The 16,694-nt window shown below is 38.9% G+C and overlaps 1 protein-coding gene across 1 annotated transcript in view; it reads left to right on the top strand.

The window, feature by feature from the left end:
- Positions 1–14,225, top strand: part of fat2 (FAT atypical cadherin 2) — a 55,294-nt gene extending 41,069 nt beyond the window's left edge. The window contains exons 20-25 of the mRNA XM_022684053.2: positions 325–644; positions 1,921–2,075; positions 6,029–6,461; positions 7,953–8,106; positions 9,242–9,765; positions 10,640–14,225. Coding sequence (XP_022539774.2) covers positions 325–644; positions 1,921–2,075; positions 6,029–6,461; positions 7,953–8,106; positions 9,242–9,765; positions 10,640–11,121 — 2,068 coding nt within the window. The 3' untranslated portion in view covers positions 11,122–14,225. The remainder of the gene's footprint in view (positions 1–324; positions 645–1,920; positions 2,076–6,028; positions 6,462–7,952; positions 8,107–9,241; positions 9,766–10,639) is intronic.
- Positions 14,226–16,694: the final 2,469 nt, after the last annotated feature.

The following is a 16,694-nucleotide window of genomic DNA, read 5'->3' as shown; positions in this document are numbered from 1 at the left end:
CACCTAAAGCTTCACAGTAAATAATAGACTACTTTTAAGACAGAACATCTCTATTATCACGATATGGATTTTTAATATCACGATATTTCTGTGTCACGATATATTGTATACGATATAATATTGCCCACCCCTAAAGTGAATAATAATAATAATACTCAGGGATAGACAAAATGAATGAATTAAGTAAAAAAATATCTTATAGCCTGGCTGGGTGTTAAGAACTATAAAAAAAACATCTTATTATTGGATTAAATATTAAACAAAACGTTCATTTAATAAATTATCTTGAAATAGGTTAAAAAATAATGCCTATTTTTTCCCCAGGCAAGAGCTGCACATCGCCAGCCTGCAGCAGGAGCCTGACTCTGTAAACTTGGAGGTGCTTCTGGTCCGGCGGTCTCACGAAGGTTCGGTTCGACCCGTGGATGCTCAGAGATTGACTGGAGCACTGACTGAAGTGGAGAACACTCTGGGCCTGAGCGTGCTGAGGGTGAGGCACGGTGGCTGTGTGCGGTCCGGCTGCCACGAGCAAAGCTGCAGGAGCTCTGTGCTGATGAGTGAGGAGAGAGTGAACCACTACAGCACGGCACGGGCCAGCTTCATCACACCCCGCCACAGCTGGGAGAGCGTCTGCTCCTGTAACGGTAGGCGCCTGCCTCTCAAACACACGCCACATTCCGAGCAGGATTAGCAGAGATCTCATCTGTGTTTTGACTCTGTTCTGGTATTACTACAGGAAAAATAAACCTAAAGTCTTGGGTCAGAGAGGATTTAAGTGTTGTAGATCAGATGTATGACTATAGATCAGTGCTTTCAAGTTCATTGCCATGTGTATGCCTGCCCAGTTTGTTTGCCAGACCCACCTAGACCTTGCTGTAAAGTTGAAATGTGTGTTTTAAGAGTGATATCTCATCACAAAGCACTGTGTAGTTCTATAATTACATACTGTAGTTCTCTACTGTAGTTTCTCTGCGTATGTTATTATCCATCTTTCCATCACTATTACAAACTAAATATACCTTAGAGAATTCAGAGGTAAAACGAGTTTTATTGGGAGCCATGATGCTCTTGAATGCATCCTGTTTAGAAAGGGAAAAAAAACAATGCCCGCCCACACTAAAAACTGATTAGCTAACTTACAGAGTTTGCAGACAACTTGCCAATCAGAACCCTCTCTGTTTTGCATGTGCTTCATCAATATGCACACGAGGGGAGCGACTTTTTTCCTACTCCCTTTCTTTTACACACACTTTTACACACAATTGGGTAAAAAAAGTCTGTGTTGCCGAGATTCCAGTAGATTTTATCTGACTTGCGGGCATCAGGGAGCCGTTATTGATATGCGGTCAACTCCTGCGTCTTCTGGGAGACTTGGGTCATTTGTCCTCTAGTCCTTCATCAGTGATTACATGACGCTGTCCATAGGATGCTGTTGGCTGAAGTGCAGCAGTGACACTGAGGTGTTCAAAAACTCCAGCAGCACTGCTGCAACTGATCCACTTTTATCAGCACACACTAACACGACACACTTATTAACACACCACCATTATATATCAGTGTCACTGCAGTGCTGAGAATGGCCCACCACCCAAATAATGCATGCTTTGTGATGGTCCTGTGGAGTTCTGACCATTAAGAAACATGGTGAAAGAAGGATGATAAAATATGCAGAGAAACGAATAGACTACAGCCAGGAATTATAGAAGTACAACGTGCTATATAGTCAGTAAAAATGGATAATAATAAATGGATAATAACAAGGAGGTGCTCATAATATTCTGATATTCTGACTGTGTATAGTAGTTAGGTGTTATTTGTTCCACTCTGTGTTTGGACTCAACTATAAGGCATTGATTAGTTTCTGCTTCTTGCAGAAAGTTGTCAAAATTGAACTAACAATTTGCACTCTCCGTGTTGTAGAATCGGCTGTGAGATTTGATGGGCACGGTTATCTGAAGTATCTTTATCAGATGGAGGAGGAAAAACAGAACTTCCACCTGTCTCTGCGAATCAAGACATCTAATGCTGAAGGCACAGTGATGACTGTCAACGCCTCAGACTGGGGAATATTACAGGTATTACTGCTCCCAATCAGCAGCCCACAAAACAGTGTATCTGCCTGTGAATCTGCAGGCTGAAAGAGGACTTGATTGGAGGAAATCAATATTTATTGATGGCGAGGCAAGAGAAGTGTACAAAAGCTAGAATTTTCAAATCCACTGTGTTGGGCTGAAGTCAAGATCATCTGAGGAAGGAGCAAACCAACCCAGAATAAGACAAAAAAAGAAGATAAAAATGATAAAATTCACTTAAAATACAATAAGAATCAATAAAAAAAAGATTAAAAAAACATATTTAACATTTTAGTTCAAGGTTAGAGATCTTTCTATTTCCCTTCTGCTCAATTTAAATATTAAATATATTTAGAAATGAGAAGAGTACAAGCTGTGAAAAGAATTCACATGTTTTTTCTCTCATTAGCCAGTCAAAGATTGCATATAAAACATATAGATCTGTTTTTTTTTTAAGAGACATATTTTTCACATAAGGCTTTAAAAAGTGCTTCATTAGACAGTTATGCTTTTATATCCTAATAAAATCTAAATCTAAGGCTTGTGCATCAGTCACTTGCATTTCAAAGAATATTCTAATACAGATCAGAGTGCCTTTGATTCTGCCTCTGAGTCTGAGCATATCACTGAATCGATTCATTTTCTTAGAATCAATGTTATGACGAAGCTTTGGCTTAGTCTTCTACCCCTGCCATACTTTCAAAGCAGGAAGCAGGGCAATGAGGGCATGATGTCTCTATCTTAAGCAGATTTATCTGGTCGGCCCCACAATGTTTGGAGCTCAAATCTTATGTAGGACATCTTACAGACGATGCCACACAAGACAAAAAAAAAAACACAAAAAACTCAATGTTTAAAAAACATAGAGGGTGCTACTTATTAAAACCTCAACCTCCACTTTTTTATGTCATGTGATGTAATCTCCCTCAGGGTCCCTCTTTTATGCAGTGGCTTAAGACATCAAAAGTGTCATCTCTGTATTTCCCAGGTTTTCCTCCGAGTTTCAAACCCTGTTGAGGATCGTCTTCATTATTGTCAGAGAAAGGCTTCAAAAAGAATCATTAATCATGGTCATCCTTGACTTCTCCCATGCATCCATTTACGCTTCCTTCGTGAAGGGTTTGACAAGATACATGACATAGTTTGTGTTCCTTCAGAGCTGTGGTGATGCTCTAGTGCACCATGGCAAATTATTAGTGTCTTCCAGCCCTCATCAATATTCCAGGTTGAAAGAGCGGGCCATGCATCTCACAGAAAATGCCGGGAATTAAGAGCGACCTGTTTCCTGGTTAATTCTTCTTTTCTGTACTCACGCCTCTTGAGAAATTACCTTTCAGATGGAAATTAGGTCGATTTGAACAAGACCACCTCTGACAAGACGGAGGGAAGGAAAGGTGACTTGTCAGTTAAGCTGCTGTAACATTTATGAAAACTGACAGCCAGGATCTAACATTATTAAAGGGAACAAGATTCCTCATCTGATAGGCAGTGTGGAACAGATACTGTTAAATGATTCAGGGAGTCCAAATAGGAAGCCGTGATTGGGAGTTTATTGTGTTTATTTTCCATTTTTTTAAATGGATAAATCAGGTGTATGCAGTTGTAGTGTGATCCTCTTTACCCAGAGCCATAAAAAGGATTATTTTACTTCCTTCTGCAGCAGTCAAACATCAGCAAAAGCATTGCCTGTGCTTGAACCGGAGATAATTTACTGCTTTGATCTCAGCTGTAAAGTGGAATCACATTATGTTTTCTTTAGTAACAAGTAGCTTCAGTTTGTGTAGCTGCTGTACAATTAAGAGCGTTCAGGGGAATTTGGATTCGCTGCACCTTTTTTGCCTCAACTTGTTAGATGTTACTTTTAGCCGCAGGCTGATTTTAAGCCTAGTGCAATTATGCTGAGGTCCGGCGGTTGTGGTTTTTGGTGTGGACTCTTAAAAGAAAGCAGCCTTCTTACCTGTCAGTCTCAGCGGTGGCATGAAAAAGCTTAAAAGTCTGATTGAACCCCCCCCTCAAACTCATCTTCACAAGGTCTCTTGAGTAAAGCAGCTCTTCCATTAGAACATGGATCACCACCCTCTGCACAGCACACTCAGGCCCCAGTCCAGCTAAAGAAAATGAGAAAAGCACATAGGCCGAGCACTGATACATCAGAGGCTGTGCACTCTTCACACACCCCAAAAACTCTCAGAAGAATCTGCTGCAGCAAATAAATGGCTGGCACGAATATGAAGATGATGATGATGATCACGATGAATAATATATGCTCTTGGAAATCAGCGTGATGCTTGCAAATTTAAGCCACATACGCAATGCTGTGTATATTTAATGAAAGAGAGAAAGAGCTAATGCATGGAAGGAAACACTGGAGAAAAAAAATATGAAAGGCCGAAGCGATTTCATTATTTATCGGTGCAGCGCTGAGGAGGCAAAAAAATGTCCGTGCGCATGCTAATGCCGCTGATTTGAGCATGACCTTGCATCCCAGAGCCCCAGTGAGCTTGAAAGCGAGCTGACTCTTCTCCAGCTCCTGTGAGCTCTGTCTTGCAGAACTACTAGTGCCCAACTCAAAGCGCTTCTGGAGTTCGTGAGTTGGCACTGTGCTAAAAAAACAACAACCAGTAAGAAAAAAAACACTTCCTTGCTGTGGTGCTTTAAGCCAATTCACAGCTACTGAAGAACCACAAACCATAGAGCTGCCTTATTAAGAGCAGGGTAAATCAAAGGCACTTCATTTATATTGCGCCATTTATTCTGAACAATAAAAAGCAAAAACTGGGCAATTAAGTAACCATCCTCTTTCAAAACTTTTTATGTGCCTGACTACATTAAGCCTGCAGCTAAAGCAAAATAGGTCTAATTATGTGAAATTATGTAAAAAAAATAAAATAATGTAGCTTAGTTTACTTCAAATGCATGAGGATCCTGACAAGACTTTTGTACCATACTAATATGCATGTGTGTAGCTAAGCTGAAAACCTAATTTTTTCATTCGTATAAATAAAATTGCGCAATATGTCATACAAAATATGTTGAATATTTAAGTTGAGATTAGTTAAGGTTAACAACTCAGCATGGTTTGATGCATGTGTGTAATAATTTAAATTTAGCATACCCAGTTCGACTGCAATTCTGATTTCTACAGTCTGTTTGCTTTAGCATTGCAGCCTCAAAACAAAAAAATGAGTATTGTTCATGCATACTCGTTCTGGCTAATTAGCAGCTTACATTTGCTAATCTTACTGTGAATTCTGCTTGTGCTTGGTTAAGCACAGTGGTTACAATATTGGCCTCTCTGTGTAAGACTAGGATCTAGTTCTTTAGCCAGATGAGCACTTTAGACTACACCAAAAAGAGGAAAACTGCTAGTGCTAGATTAGTCTATTTTTGTCAGCTAAATATCATAACTATAAATTAAATATTCAGCTGAAGTTAACTTGCTAACTTACTAATATATATATTAAGGGCTACTTTCTAGAAGCTAATATATAGGATTTATAAATACTTTTTTCTGCATATTTTTAAAATAATTAAAACATTTTAAGCTGTTTTTGCAATAACAGTATTCTTGGAAATATGACAAGTTAAAGAATAAACTACTGCAACAAAATAAAATGTGAAGGTCTTATAAGTAACTTATTTAAACATTTATAAGATTTTTTTTTGCAGACAACAGTGACTAGCCAAGACTTAATGTATAAAATAAGTAGAAAAACAAAAGAAATAATGTAACATAAAAAATCTACCACAATCTAAAGTGCAAAATATTTAGTAAATGTGCACATATATATATATATATACTCTACACTCTAAAAGCTTTACAGTAAATATCAAAACAAATACATGTCTTTTATCGTTTTCAAAATTATAACAATATTATTGGGAAATATACAATATGGCACCCCGGCAGTTTTTCTATCTCATAATAACCTTTTAATGTGTCTCTGTCCATACAGGTGTTTAACCGGGAGATCCTCTTCCGTTATGGCTGTGGAAACGTCCTCCCTGGAAGCCTGCACCTGAAAGACCACCCGGTAGCCGATGACCGCTGGCACTACGTCTCTCTGGAGGTCAATGGAACTACCCTCAGACTTACTGTTGATGGCACCCATACCAACTCTGTGATCTTGCCGGAACCATGCAGGCTGTCTCAGAGCCGCGGGGCCCTGCTGCTCGCCACCCCCAACACAGAAGCCCGTTCACCAGGTTTCAAAGGCTGTCTGGACAGTCTGGAGTTTAACGGCCAATCATTGAGGAATAAGGAAATCACCACAAGCCTGGGCTCGCAGAGGAACCGGCTGTTCGGCATGTACAACTGCTGCAGAGAGGACGGATGTGCTGATAACCCTTGTGAGAACGGAGGGACATGTACGCAAAACTTAAACGGAGGTGAGGATTAAACTGAAACTGAATTCATTAATGTCTATGCATTAAAATAGGGATAATGCATGTGTGCACTCCTGACCCTCTTTAGCATTTTGCATTGGCCTAGCGTTATGTAAAGTACTAATTAAGAACAGAATGAGGGGGAATAAATCTTTGTAGTTATCATAAGCTCTTTTCCTTATGTGACCTCACATGCTAATTACTCAGTACCTGAAGTATTTATTTAACAAATGATAAAAAAAATTGTTATTACCAGGAAAAAAGAGACAGTGCATTTACATATATCATTTACTTATTCAGCTTTCAGCAACTTAGCTCTGCTGCTGTCCATTTCATGTTTAAGTTTAGTTTCAGTCTACTTCCGGTGTTTGAATATATCCGTCATAAAAAGACAGAAAAAACAGGCATCTCAAATTAAAAGCAACAAACAAGGCTTGAATTATGGTAATACAAAATGCATGTTTTTGGCACATAAGTATTAAAAATGATATAACTGTGCTATGGGCAAAATTAAAAGCAAACTGTAAATGTAATAGTTGGGCAATATAATCAAAAGCAAGATGGATGATCACAAGCCATCAGACCAAACTGAACTGCTTGAATTTTTGCACCAGGAGTGGCATAAAATGATCCAAAAGCAGTGTGTAAAACTGGTGGAGGAGAACATGCCAAGATGCATGAAAACTGTGATTAAAACCAGGGTTATTCCAACAAATATTGATTTCTGAACTCTTAAAACTTTATGAATATGAACTTGCTTTCTTTTTTGTTATTTCAGTCATTTCTCATTTTCTGCAAATAAATGCTCTTGACGACAATATTTGTATTTGGAATTTGGAAACAATGTTGTCTGTAGTTTATAGAATAAAAAAACAATGTTCATTTTACTCAAACATATATCTATAAATAGCAAAATCAGAGAAACCGATTCAGAAATTGGGCTCTTAATTTTTTTCCAGAGCTGTATATACAGTATGAGAAATATATGAGAAATACACAGCCATGTAAAAACCAGTTAGTAATTAGTAGTTTAAACATATTTAAACTTATGCATACTTAATCTTTATTTAAAAAATATTGTTACATGGTTTTTTTCACATGATTCTAAGTAACAAATTGGTTTCTGGTTATAGTGGAAACACAATTAACCAATTTAGTGACAGCCTTGATGTTGTGCGCAGGTTTATTTAAGCTGCGTCTCTGCAATCGCTCTAATATTTGTGACCTTAGGCTGAAATTTCTATATGTGTATTTGTATGCAGAAGCACTATTCACTGCAACACAATTATGGAAATGAAGCTAGGGAGATAATAACCCCAAACGTATTTCATTTTCAAAAGATGTGCGAGAACGTCAGGCTCAGTGATTTCGGTTCTGGTCTTTGATCTCCATTCAAATAACTCGGCATGGATCTCTGTGGATCTGCCGGCGCCAGGGTGACAGCTTCTCTTTCAGAAGTTAAGACATGATGTTTTCTGAAATTCTGCTCTCCAGAGTTGCAGTGCAGCTGCCCGCCCCACTTCTTTGGCTGGCGCTGCGAGCTGGACAACAACCCCTGCGTATCTCAGCCGTGCGCCCCCGGCAGCCTGTGTGTGCCAAAACCGCAAGGCTACATGTGCCACTGCCCTGAACAAATGACTGGAAGCAGGTAAGAACCGCACACTGCAGCAGTGCTCAGTGCGATCACACATACTTTATCTTGGTGAGGGCACAGGGGACTCAATGCTTTGTGCATTACAGTTAGCGGCTTCTCCTCTTTTTCCTGAAAAATGCAAATTCCAGACAGCGTATGTAAATTGTGTGTGTGCGCGCCGCACAACAACATTCATCAGATTTATTCCTCTGCCTTTGAGGTAATGGAATAGTGCCTTATGATTTAGCTCCTGTCTGACCTCTTTCATTGGCTAATTGGCTCAAACCTTGAAAATCTCTAACTCCATTTTCCCTGAGAGACAAACTAAAGAACATCATCTTTCAGAGAACCCCCAACTGCCACACTGTACTGTTTTGAAGATGATGAAAAATTAGAATGCACATTGGCACAGACACTACAGAAATGATATTCACATGCTTTATTCCCTTTATTCCACCCTGTTTTCACAATTTCCACAAAGATTTTCATCTTCATCTACTACTGAAATGTTCCCCCTGCCACTGGCTGCAACACAAGGCAAGATACATACACCCCCATGCTTAACAGTTGACCGTGGACAGATGTTCAAAAGGTGCTCCTATTCCTGTTCCATTTTAGCTGTTCAGAACTAGCAAATTTTTAAGTATTAATTCAGCAGTAATGAGGATAGTGTAAAAGAGTTTTCTAGACCTAGACGACCACCAGCCACCGGGGCAACACCTGGTCAGATACCTTTATAACCAATGAGACAAAGACACTCCTTGCCGTGACTTTGCATGTGTGTGTGAGTAAAAGAGAGATTGTTATCTGTTCTTATTTCTCCAGCATTTTAGTTCCTTGAGCCTCCTTTCCTTTTCCCTACTACAAAGAAACAAAAAGAAACAAGTCTCTACAAGAAATAGGAAGACAGATGTCTCTATGTCTTCCCAGTTTAACCTTTAGTTTTTGCTGTTTATTTTCAGAAACTCTTCTTTGCTTTTGCATTTTTATTTTCCTCATGGTTTTGAGATGGACAATGTTACTCCTTGCATCCTTTGTTCTTTTCCCGCCCAAACTCCCTCGTTAGGCATAGTCTAAACATTCATGGTGCACACAGCTCTGAACCTTTTTCTCCTCTCATCCATCTTCTTCTCTTTATTTTTGCGTGCAGTTGTCACACCCCGATCGATGCCTGTTCTCCAAACCCCTGTCCCAGCGGATTTGGTTGTAAAATGGTTGAGCGCTCGATCCACTGTGACCCACTGCCTCAGCTCTCGAGAGGAATTGGATATATAGAGATCGCTGAGATCTGTGCGGGGGTGATGGCGCTGGTGTTTCTGGTCGCTGGTTTCGTGTTTGCCCGAAAGTGTTACATCAGCTACAAGAAGCACAAGCCAAGCTGCGTGCAAGACTCCAACGGCTACTTCCCGACGGGTTTGACCAAGAGCATGATGCGTGATGGAGGAGACTCCCCGCCCATGGAGATGAGCACCCTGATCGGCTCAGGGAACGACCACAGCCCCTTCCGCTCCCTGAAGCCCCGCGAGCAAAGGGAGCTGGCTCAGGCCGGCTCACGGCCTCAGAAGGCTCAGGGCCCTGTGGTTTGCAGTGTGGCCCCGAACCTTCCCCCTCCACCCTCCACCAGCTCTGATAATGACTCCATCATGAAGCACAACTGGGAGCCAAGCTATGAAGGTGAGTCTCGGAGCTTTCTTTTTACTCAAAGACTTGTAAATGTGTTTTTCTTATGATTATTTGCTGGGGAAAAACATTAAAGGACAAGTAACTTGCAAATTACAGATTTTTTTTCTTGATCTAGAAGTACTCTAAAAAATCAGATGTCAGAGTGCTTGTTCATATGTCTTGAGGACCTGATAAACAATAAAAAAATCTATTAATACAAATAATAAATAAATGAATAAACAGGTAGACTTGGTATGAAGATGTCCACATTTTTAAAGGTGTCTTACAGTAATCTATCCCATGCAGTTTAAATATTTTCACACAGTTCATGCAGATTTTGCCATTATATTATAGTGACTGTAGTCCTGCATTTTGCAGCCGTCTGCCAGTGGTGCTGGCACCAACAGAATCATGGAGGGCATTACTGCTTACTGAATGTCCACAATCGTGGCTGTTGGGTTACTCTGTGCATGTTGGACAGTGTGTTGGTTTTTCCTGTCCATGCTTAGTTTGGGTCTCCCAGATCCTTTGTGGGGCTGGTAAATGCCTTGTTTTATACTTTGCTGCCAACAGCATGCTAACTCTAACTCTAATTCTAACCCTAGCTTCATGATGCATCCCTTCTTCAACTCTTTCAACTGCTCAAATTGTTTTTGAACTCCTTAACAAAGCATATTTTACCTTTAAAGAATGCTGCTAAGTTTTACAATGTCTCACAATGTCAAACCTATGCAAGTTTCTGTCCTGTTATTTGATTCCTTCTGGGTGCAATTATTTTTTATATTGTATTGACAATAGATGTATATACTATTATTTATAATGTTAAACTGTTTACCTTTATAGCAAAAAAAACATCCTTTTTCTTCTCTTTCTTCTATGTTTGCAGTTTACCCTGCTGATCCAGACTATTTTGGGCGTCCAGTTGTTCCAGCTGTGCAGGAGTTCCCTCAGTTCGACATCGTAGAGAGCACCTACCCAACAATGTCGTCCACAGACTCTCGGCGAAACTCTCGATTTGGGGGCTTCCCGTTCCCTCTGGAGCGCAGTGACCGACGTGCACCGCTGCCCCCTTGCTACAGCAACCAGAACCTGGATGACTTTCTGGGACCGGATGGTCTGCCCCTGCCCAGCTCACAGTGTCCGAATGAGTACACAGCCATCAGCTACTACCCCACCCAGCATGCACGCAGCATGGACAACGTATCCACGGGCTACAAGCGGCTCAGCGTTCGCCTGAGTGTGGCCCAGCCTTCGTACGCAGACTGCAGCACTTCCCGTCACACGTCGCCGTCCAGGCGCCCGCGCAGCCGCGCAGACTCGGACATGATGGAGAGTGACTATGGCAGCTGTGAGGAGGTCATGTTCTAGTGTAATGTTGGAACTGCAGGTTTAAAACCTCTTTAAACTCCAGGATTATTATTCAACTATGGCTGTGTTCACCCAGGGCTGCTTTTCAAGGCCCTTTCCTACAGAGGGGCCTTGTCACATTGAAAAATTGAGAGAAGGACTTCAAAATATGCTTACATTGATGGAGAACTGCCCCTTGTACTCCTTATATTATCTATCGTTCCGTAGAATCGAGTGTCCATTCAAGTAGTCACCATTCACCATTTAGCCTAGTGGAGAGAGCTCATCCGTTAAAGTGGTTACCGGTTTAGGCCATTTTTGTCTGGTTCCTCAGTGTTAAATGGTCTTTTCAGCATTTCTATTTTGTGATTAATGTGATGGTGGTACAAATCATCCCAAAGCCACTTTACCCAAGCTAATAGTGATAATAATAATGTGCTAATAAAGCCCTGCCCATAACTGCCATGAATAAACCAGCAACACTGGTATATACATTTTGTAGTTGTAGTAGAAGAGTAAGGATTAAAACCTGGACCCCTAGACAGGTCTCTGGGATTTAAGGGGATAAGGAGAAGAAGAATGTGAGTCATGAACTTCAGGGTTCTTCATGGAACAGTATTACTTTTGTAGTTTTGTCGGCACAGAGTCGCCCGCCTCAAACACGATCCACCGTCCATCACACAGAGAAGCATATGAAGAAAGGTGTTAACTAGTGTTCTTCTGCCCTGCTGTTTGAGAAGATAACTCCTAAGCACAGCTGCACAGTTCCCATTATAAGTCGTCTTCATGTGCTGATTCGTAGTGTTTGTTGCATGACTTTCTAAAGAAGTCTGAAATGTGGTTATAAGTGACATCTTGCTGCAGTTTTAGGCTGCAGGTTTTTCTCCTGTGTGTTGTTTTTTAGTTTCCCTGAGAAGCAGCTGAACAGCACCATAATAATATGTGCAGATTTTGAAGATGTGGAACCAGAATAACTGTTGTGGCACATCTTGAAAATATGAAATTGGAGGCACTGTGGGAAGCTAACTGAAGCTTGTTTTTCTTCAAGTCCCATTTGTGCTTGCTGCAACAAGCAGAAGAGAAAAGTCTGAATAGATGCAAAAAGAGTGAAAGAAAAGGAAAGGTGTTTAAATGAATTTAATCAGAACATTTCATGATGACTGGACCAACAGAAATGGTTATGAATAAGACTAAAGTTAAGAATGTTTGGTTTACTATTTTATTTGCAATTCCAACAGTGATAAATACCGCACACCAGCTAGGAGTAATATTCAGGTTCCAGCTGTGCCAGATGCCGTCCATAACAGGCTGCCCCTATATAAAAAGCTGGTTTATTAGTAGACTATTTATTTGCTTGGTCAGGCAGTCAGTGTTCTCCTCCAAGTGTGTTGAAGCACTTTTAAGCACAATCCTGTTTGGCTTGTTCATTGAAACCAAGCCGTGTTCAGCTTCACGTATGTCAAAGCAACTGTGTGTTAGTTTTTTTTTGGTGATACAGTTGTGTAGAAAGAGAAGAAACCAGCCAATGTTAAATTGCAAGGTGAGTCCATATACTAGAAACATAACAGATGCAAGTTATTTAGATGAATAAATAGAATAAATAAGCCGAGGCTGGTCCTTTGCTGTTCCAATATATTGTTGAAATATAGTAGAAATATAAATATAGTCTATATCGAAAATAGATTCAAAGTATTGAGTCTTTCACTGACAGGTCTTGTTAAACAGATATATTTTCACCAGCATGTAAAGTATTGGGGATGCAGTGCATTGTGAATAGTAATGAGTTAGATGCAGTATTTTTGGAATGTGAACTCGTGCACTAATGTTGTAAATGTGTGAAAAGTCTGATGATCAAAGCCAATTGAATTTGAATACATTAAAGTGATTAAAAATAACAAAATATGGCAAACCATTTTAACCTAAAATACCACCAACAATACAAGCTGTAGCTTGATTGATGCTCAATCTCCAAATTGTGATAATGCAATTTTTATTTTATTCTTAAGAATTTAACATTGATTAAAACTGTACAATTTACTTGTAAAAAGTACAATACAATTGTTCTTTTTACTAAAGTTGTTACTTCAGATAGTTAGACTATAATTTTGACTATTTATACTATTTATAATTACAGTGGAAATATCTGGAACAACATTTAAACAACAAAATTAATGATGGATAAGAGAGAGTTCGATATCATGCAAATCAATAGTAACATATGTCATTCTAAATTACATTGCCATGATGAGTCAAAAAGTCTTATATTATTACTGTTGATAACTGAAATAAATGCTTTTACTAGGGTAAAATGGTTTGCCATGAAAACAGTCAAACAAACATGATGCAATCTTGCCAACTAAACAATAAAAAAGGCATTGTACAAATAAAAAAGGTAATAGAATGTGTATTAGCTTTTGTTCCCCTCCTCCATACATTATTTTAAAAATGAACTGTTTGTCAGTTTTGCTTAAACTACATGTTTATGGTCTTATCCTTAGTAACGACTTGTTTACAGTTGAAATGTGATCCATAGGGAGTTGCTCCACAGTTCAGATGCTGGATGGTCTTATTACTGGCCTGTAGAGGTCAAAGTTCATAGCTTATAGCATTGAGGTTGTATATAATTATTTTTAAAGCCAGAAATACGAACACACACACGAAGCTACATGCTCAGGGCTGAGCCATTAAAACCAGTGCATGTACTGCCCCCTCTCTTTTACTCGCCGAGTGCCATGTCATTGTGGTGGGTGGAGCTTAGTGTTTGGAGCAACACTCTCTAGGAATCTTCTGGTGTTGTGTATGGCAGCTGTTTGAAGTATTTCCGGAGATGACTGATTCCACAGCTTCTCACATCTCTGTCGTTACGGCCGGCCACACAAACTCTCGTTGTATGTACAGTGAATGCAGTGGTCCAGTGAGTTCAAGAGAGAATGTACTTTTTTTGTTGTTGTTGTTGTTGTTTTATTTTGTTTATTTTTCTATTTTTTACATTCAATGTGGGACAAATCCCATGTTTTAAATCCCATGTTCCTCTGTGAGAGAATCCTTTCAATTGTTTTGTTCTCATCATTGTTAAATCTCATGAAAAAATAGTATATAATAAAAATATGTGGTTATTAAATGTTTCACTGACTCACGTTGTATCCTCCGTGCAAGTTACAGCTGTGTTTATTCAATATGCAAACATATTTTGTTCCTGCTCAGCTGCCTCCTTCTTAAATACGAATGAGGCCGGGCTCTGGCTGATTGGCAGCGTTTCAGAGTTGCGTGCTGAGATATCTCTGGTGTCAGGGATGGAGAGGTGAGCGAGCTTTTTCATTAGGTGCCACACGGCGCATCTGTTTTCCCACTGCCATAGAATCAAAGGTATTGCATTAATGGCTGAGCATAATGAAGTGGGGGCATAAATCAGCACAGTGGGACACTGGAGGATCTGAGTCAGCGCCATTTGAGAGAGACTAGAGTTCAACTCCGTCCACCCGACTCAGCAGTTTTTTCACATTTACTCAAAGTGACAGTCCTGCCAGAGGTACACAGTGATGTTATCAGGTTTCCCAGATATTCAGACTATATAGCTATCTGACCCATCTGCAGGACTTCAGTTCAGGCCGCAATTCTCCAAAATACTGACTGAAACCTGCTTACACTATTGCTCACATTTACAGCCAGTGACAAATCTAGGACAGCACTGATCACACACATTGTAAATCGAAAAAAATGATTGGTTGATTCCCAAGCTTGTAACTCAACTCATAAACTTCCAACCTTCAATAAGAAAAAAATTCAGAAAAAAAAGTCAGAATAGTAGGAAGTTATAAAAGTGTTCTAAACTCTGAGCCTAATGTATTAAATCTAAACAACATGGTATCCATTAGATGCACATACTAATGTAACAACTGCATCAAGTCAGATTGTGTACATGCATTTAATTAATCTGATAAAGGTTTTCATGAGTGTGGCAATAATCAGATTTTTTTCTTTGAAACCAGCCAGTAATCTCACAAAAAACATGTGAGGTGAACTTCAAACTTCTTGCTGTGGATTTTTTGTAAACATTGGCCTATTTTACCAGCAAATATGAATCCCTGCTTTTATGATTTCTAATATAACAAAACAAACCTACTGGATAAAAAGATGGAGATCAGGATTTGAAAGATCCTGAAAAGATGAGCCCAGGGTTTAATTCAATCAAAGAAATCAAAATATGCTGTTTACGACCACATCAGTAATAAGATTACTGCAGAAGTTTGATTATGATTGGATTGTTGATTGTTGATTGTTGATGTAAATACACTCACTGCCAGTATTAATAGTATACCAGTACTAGCAATATGTAGTATAGTCATATAATACAGCTCTAGGAAAAAAATAAGAGACCACTTAAAAATAATGAGTTTCTTTGATTTTACCAAATTAAAAACCTCTGGAATATAATCAAGAGGAAGACGAATGATCACAAGCCATCAAACCAAGCTGAACTGCTTGAATTTTTTAATCAGGAGTGGCATAAAGTTATCCAAAAGCAGTGTGTAAGACTGGTGGAGGAGAACATGCCAACATGAATGAAAACTGTGATTAAAAACCTGGGTTATTCCACCAAATATTGATTTGTAAAATCTTAAAACTTAATGAATATGAACTTGTTTTCTTTGCATTATTTAAGGTCTGAAAGCTCTGCATCTATTTTGTTATTTCAGCCATTTCTCATTTTCTGCAAATAAATGCTCTAAATTACAAAATTCATGAGGGATTTGGGAGAAATGTCTGTAGTTTATAGAATAAAACAACAATGTTCATTTTACTCAAACATATACCTGTAAATAGCAAAATCAGAGAAACTGATTTAGAAACTGAAGTGGTCTTTTATTTATTTTTTTGTCAGAGCAGTATATTTATATATAATATACTACAAAAAAAATCTAGCAATAAGTCTCTATTTTACAGTACTTTAATATTTTCCTACTTTTAAGCCAATTTGGTAGCATTTTGGAATCTGATAAATGAGGGGAAAACATTTTTGAAGATACATTCAATATGAAAGTTATGTATATTTTAAACCTTATAGAAATATATCCTCTCATGTCTTTTTTGTGGTTGTTGTCACACAGAGAGCTCAAGAGAGATATTTAACATTCTAATCTGACAACCACCAACTATGTCATTTGCTTTAACACTGAAATGAGGCACTAACATAAATGCTCAGCTGTCTCTAAGGGTCATTACTGGATTAAGTGAAGAATTCATTATTAGAAAAGCGTCTATTCACTCTCTCTGGCTATGGGCCATTAAAACGTTGATTCTCTAATAAATTATAGGCTTCATTAACCACAATGCAGAATCAGCACATACTTCTGTAATCACTCATGTTCTGCTGGGGCTGCTTTTGATGATAGCTTATCATAAAACCGTAATATTTATGGTGTAAAACTGTTTCTGAGATCTGTTAAGCACTATATACTGTAAAATACAGTGTCATTTTCATTATCACTTAATTTAAACTCAAACTAAGCTTATCACTGCTGGAGTCAATTAGACAGTGATGCTTTAAAGATGTGTAATCTAAAATTATATATATATCCAAAGAGCTGAAAGAG

Source organism: Astyanax mexicanus, chromosome 10 (genome assembly GCF_023375975.1).
Source record: "Astyanax mexicanus isolate ESR-SI-001 chromosome 10, AstMex3_surface, whole genome shotgun sequence".
NCBI classification, from domain to species: Eukaryota; Metazoa; Chordata; class Actinopteri; order Characiformes; family Acestrorhamphidae; genus Astyanax; species Astyanax mexicanus.
The sequence above is the reverse complement of the archived record's forward strand: the minus strand, read 5'-3'. Positions and strand labels throughout refer to the sequence as shown.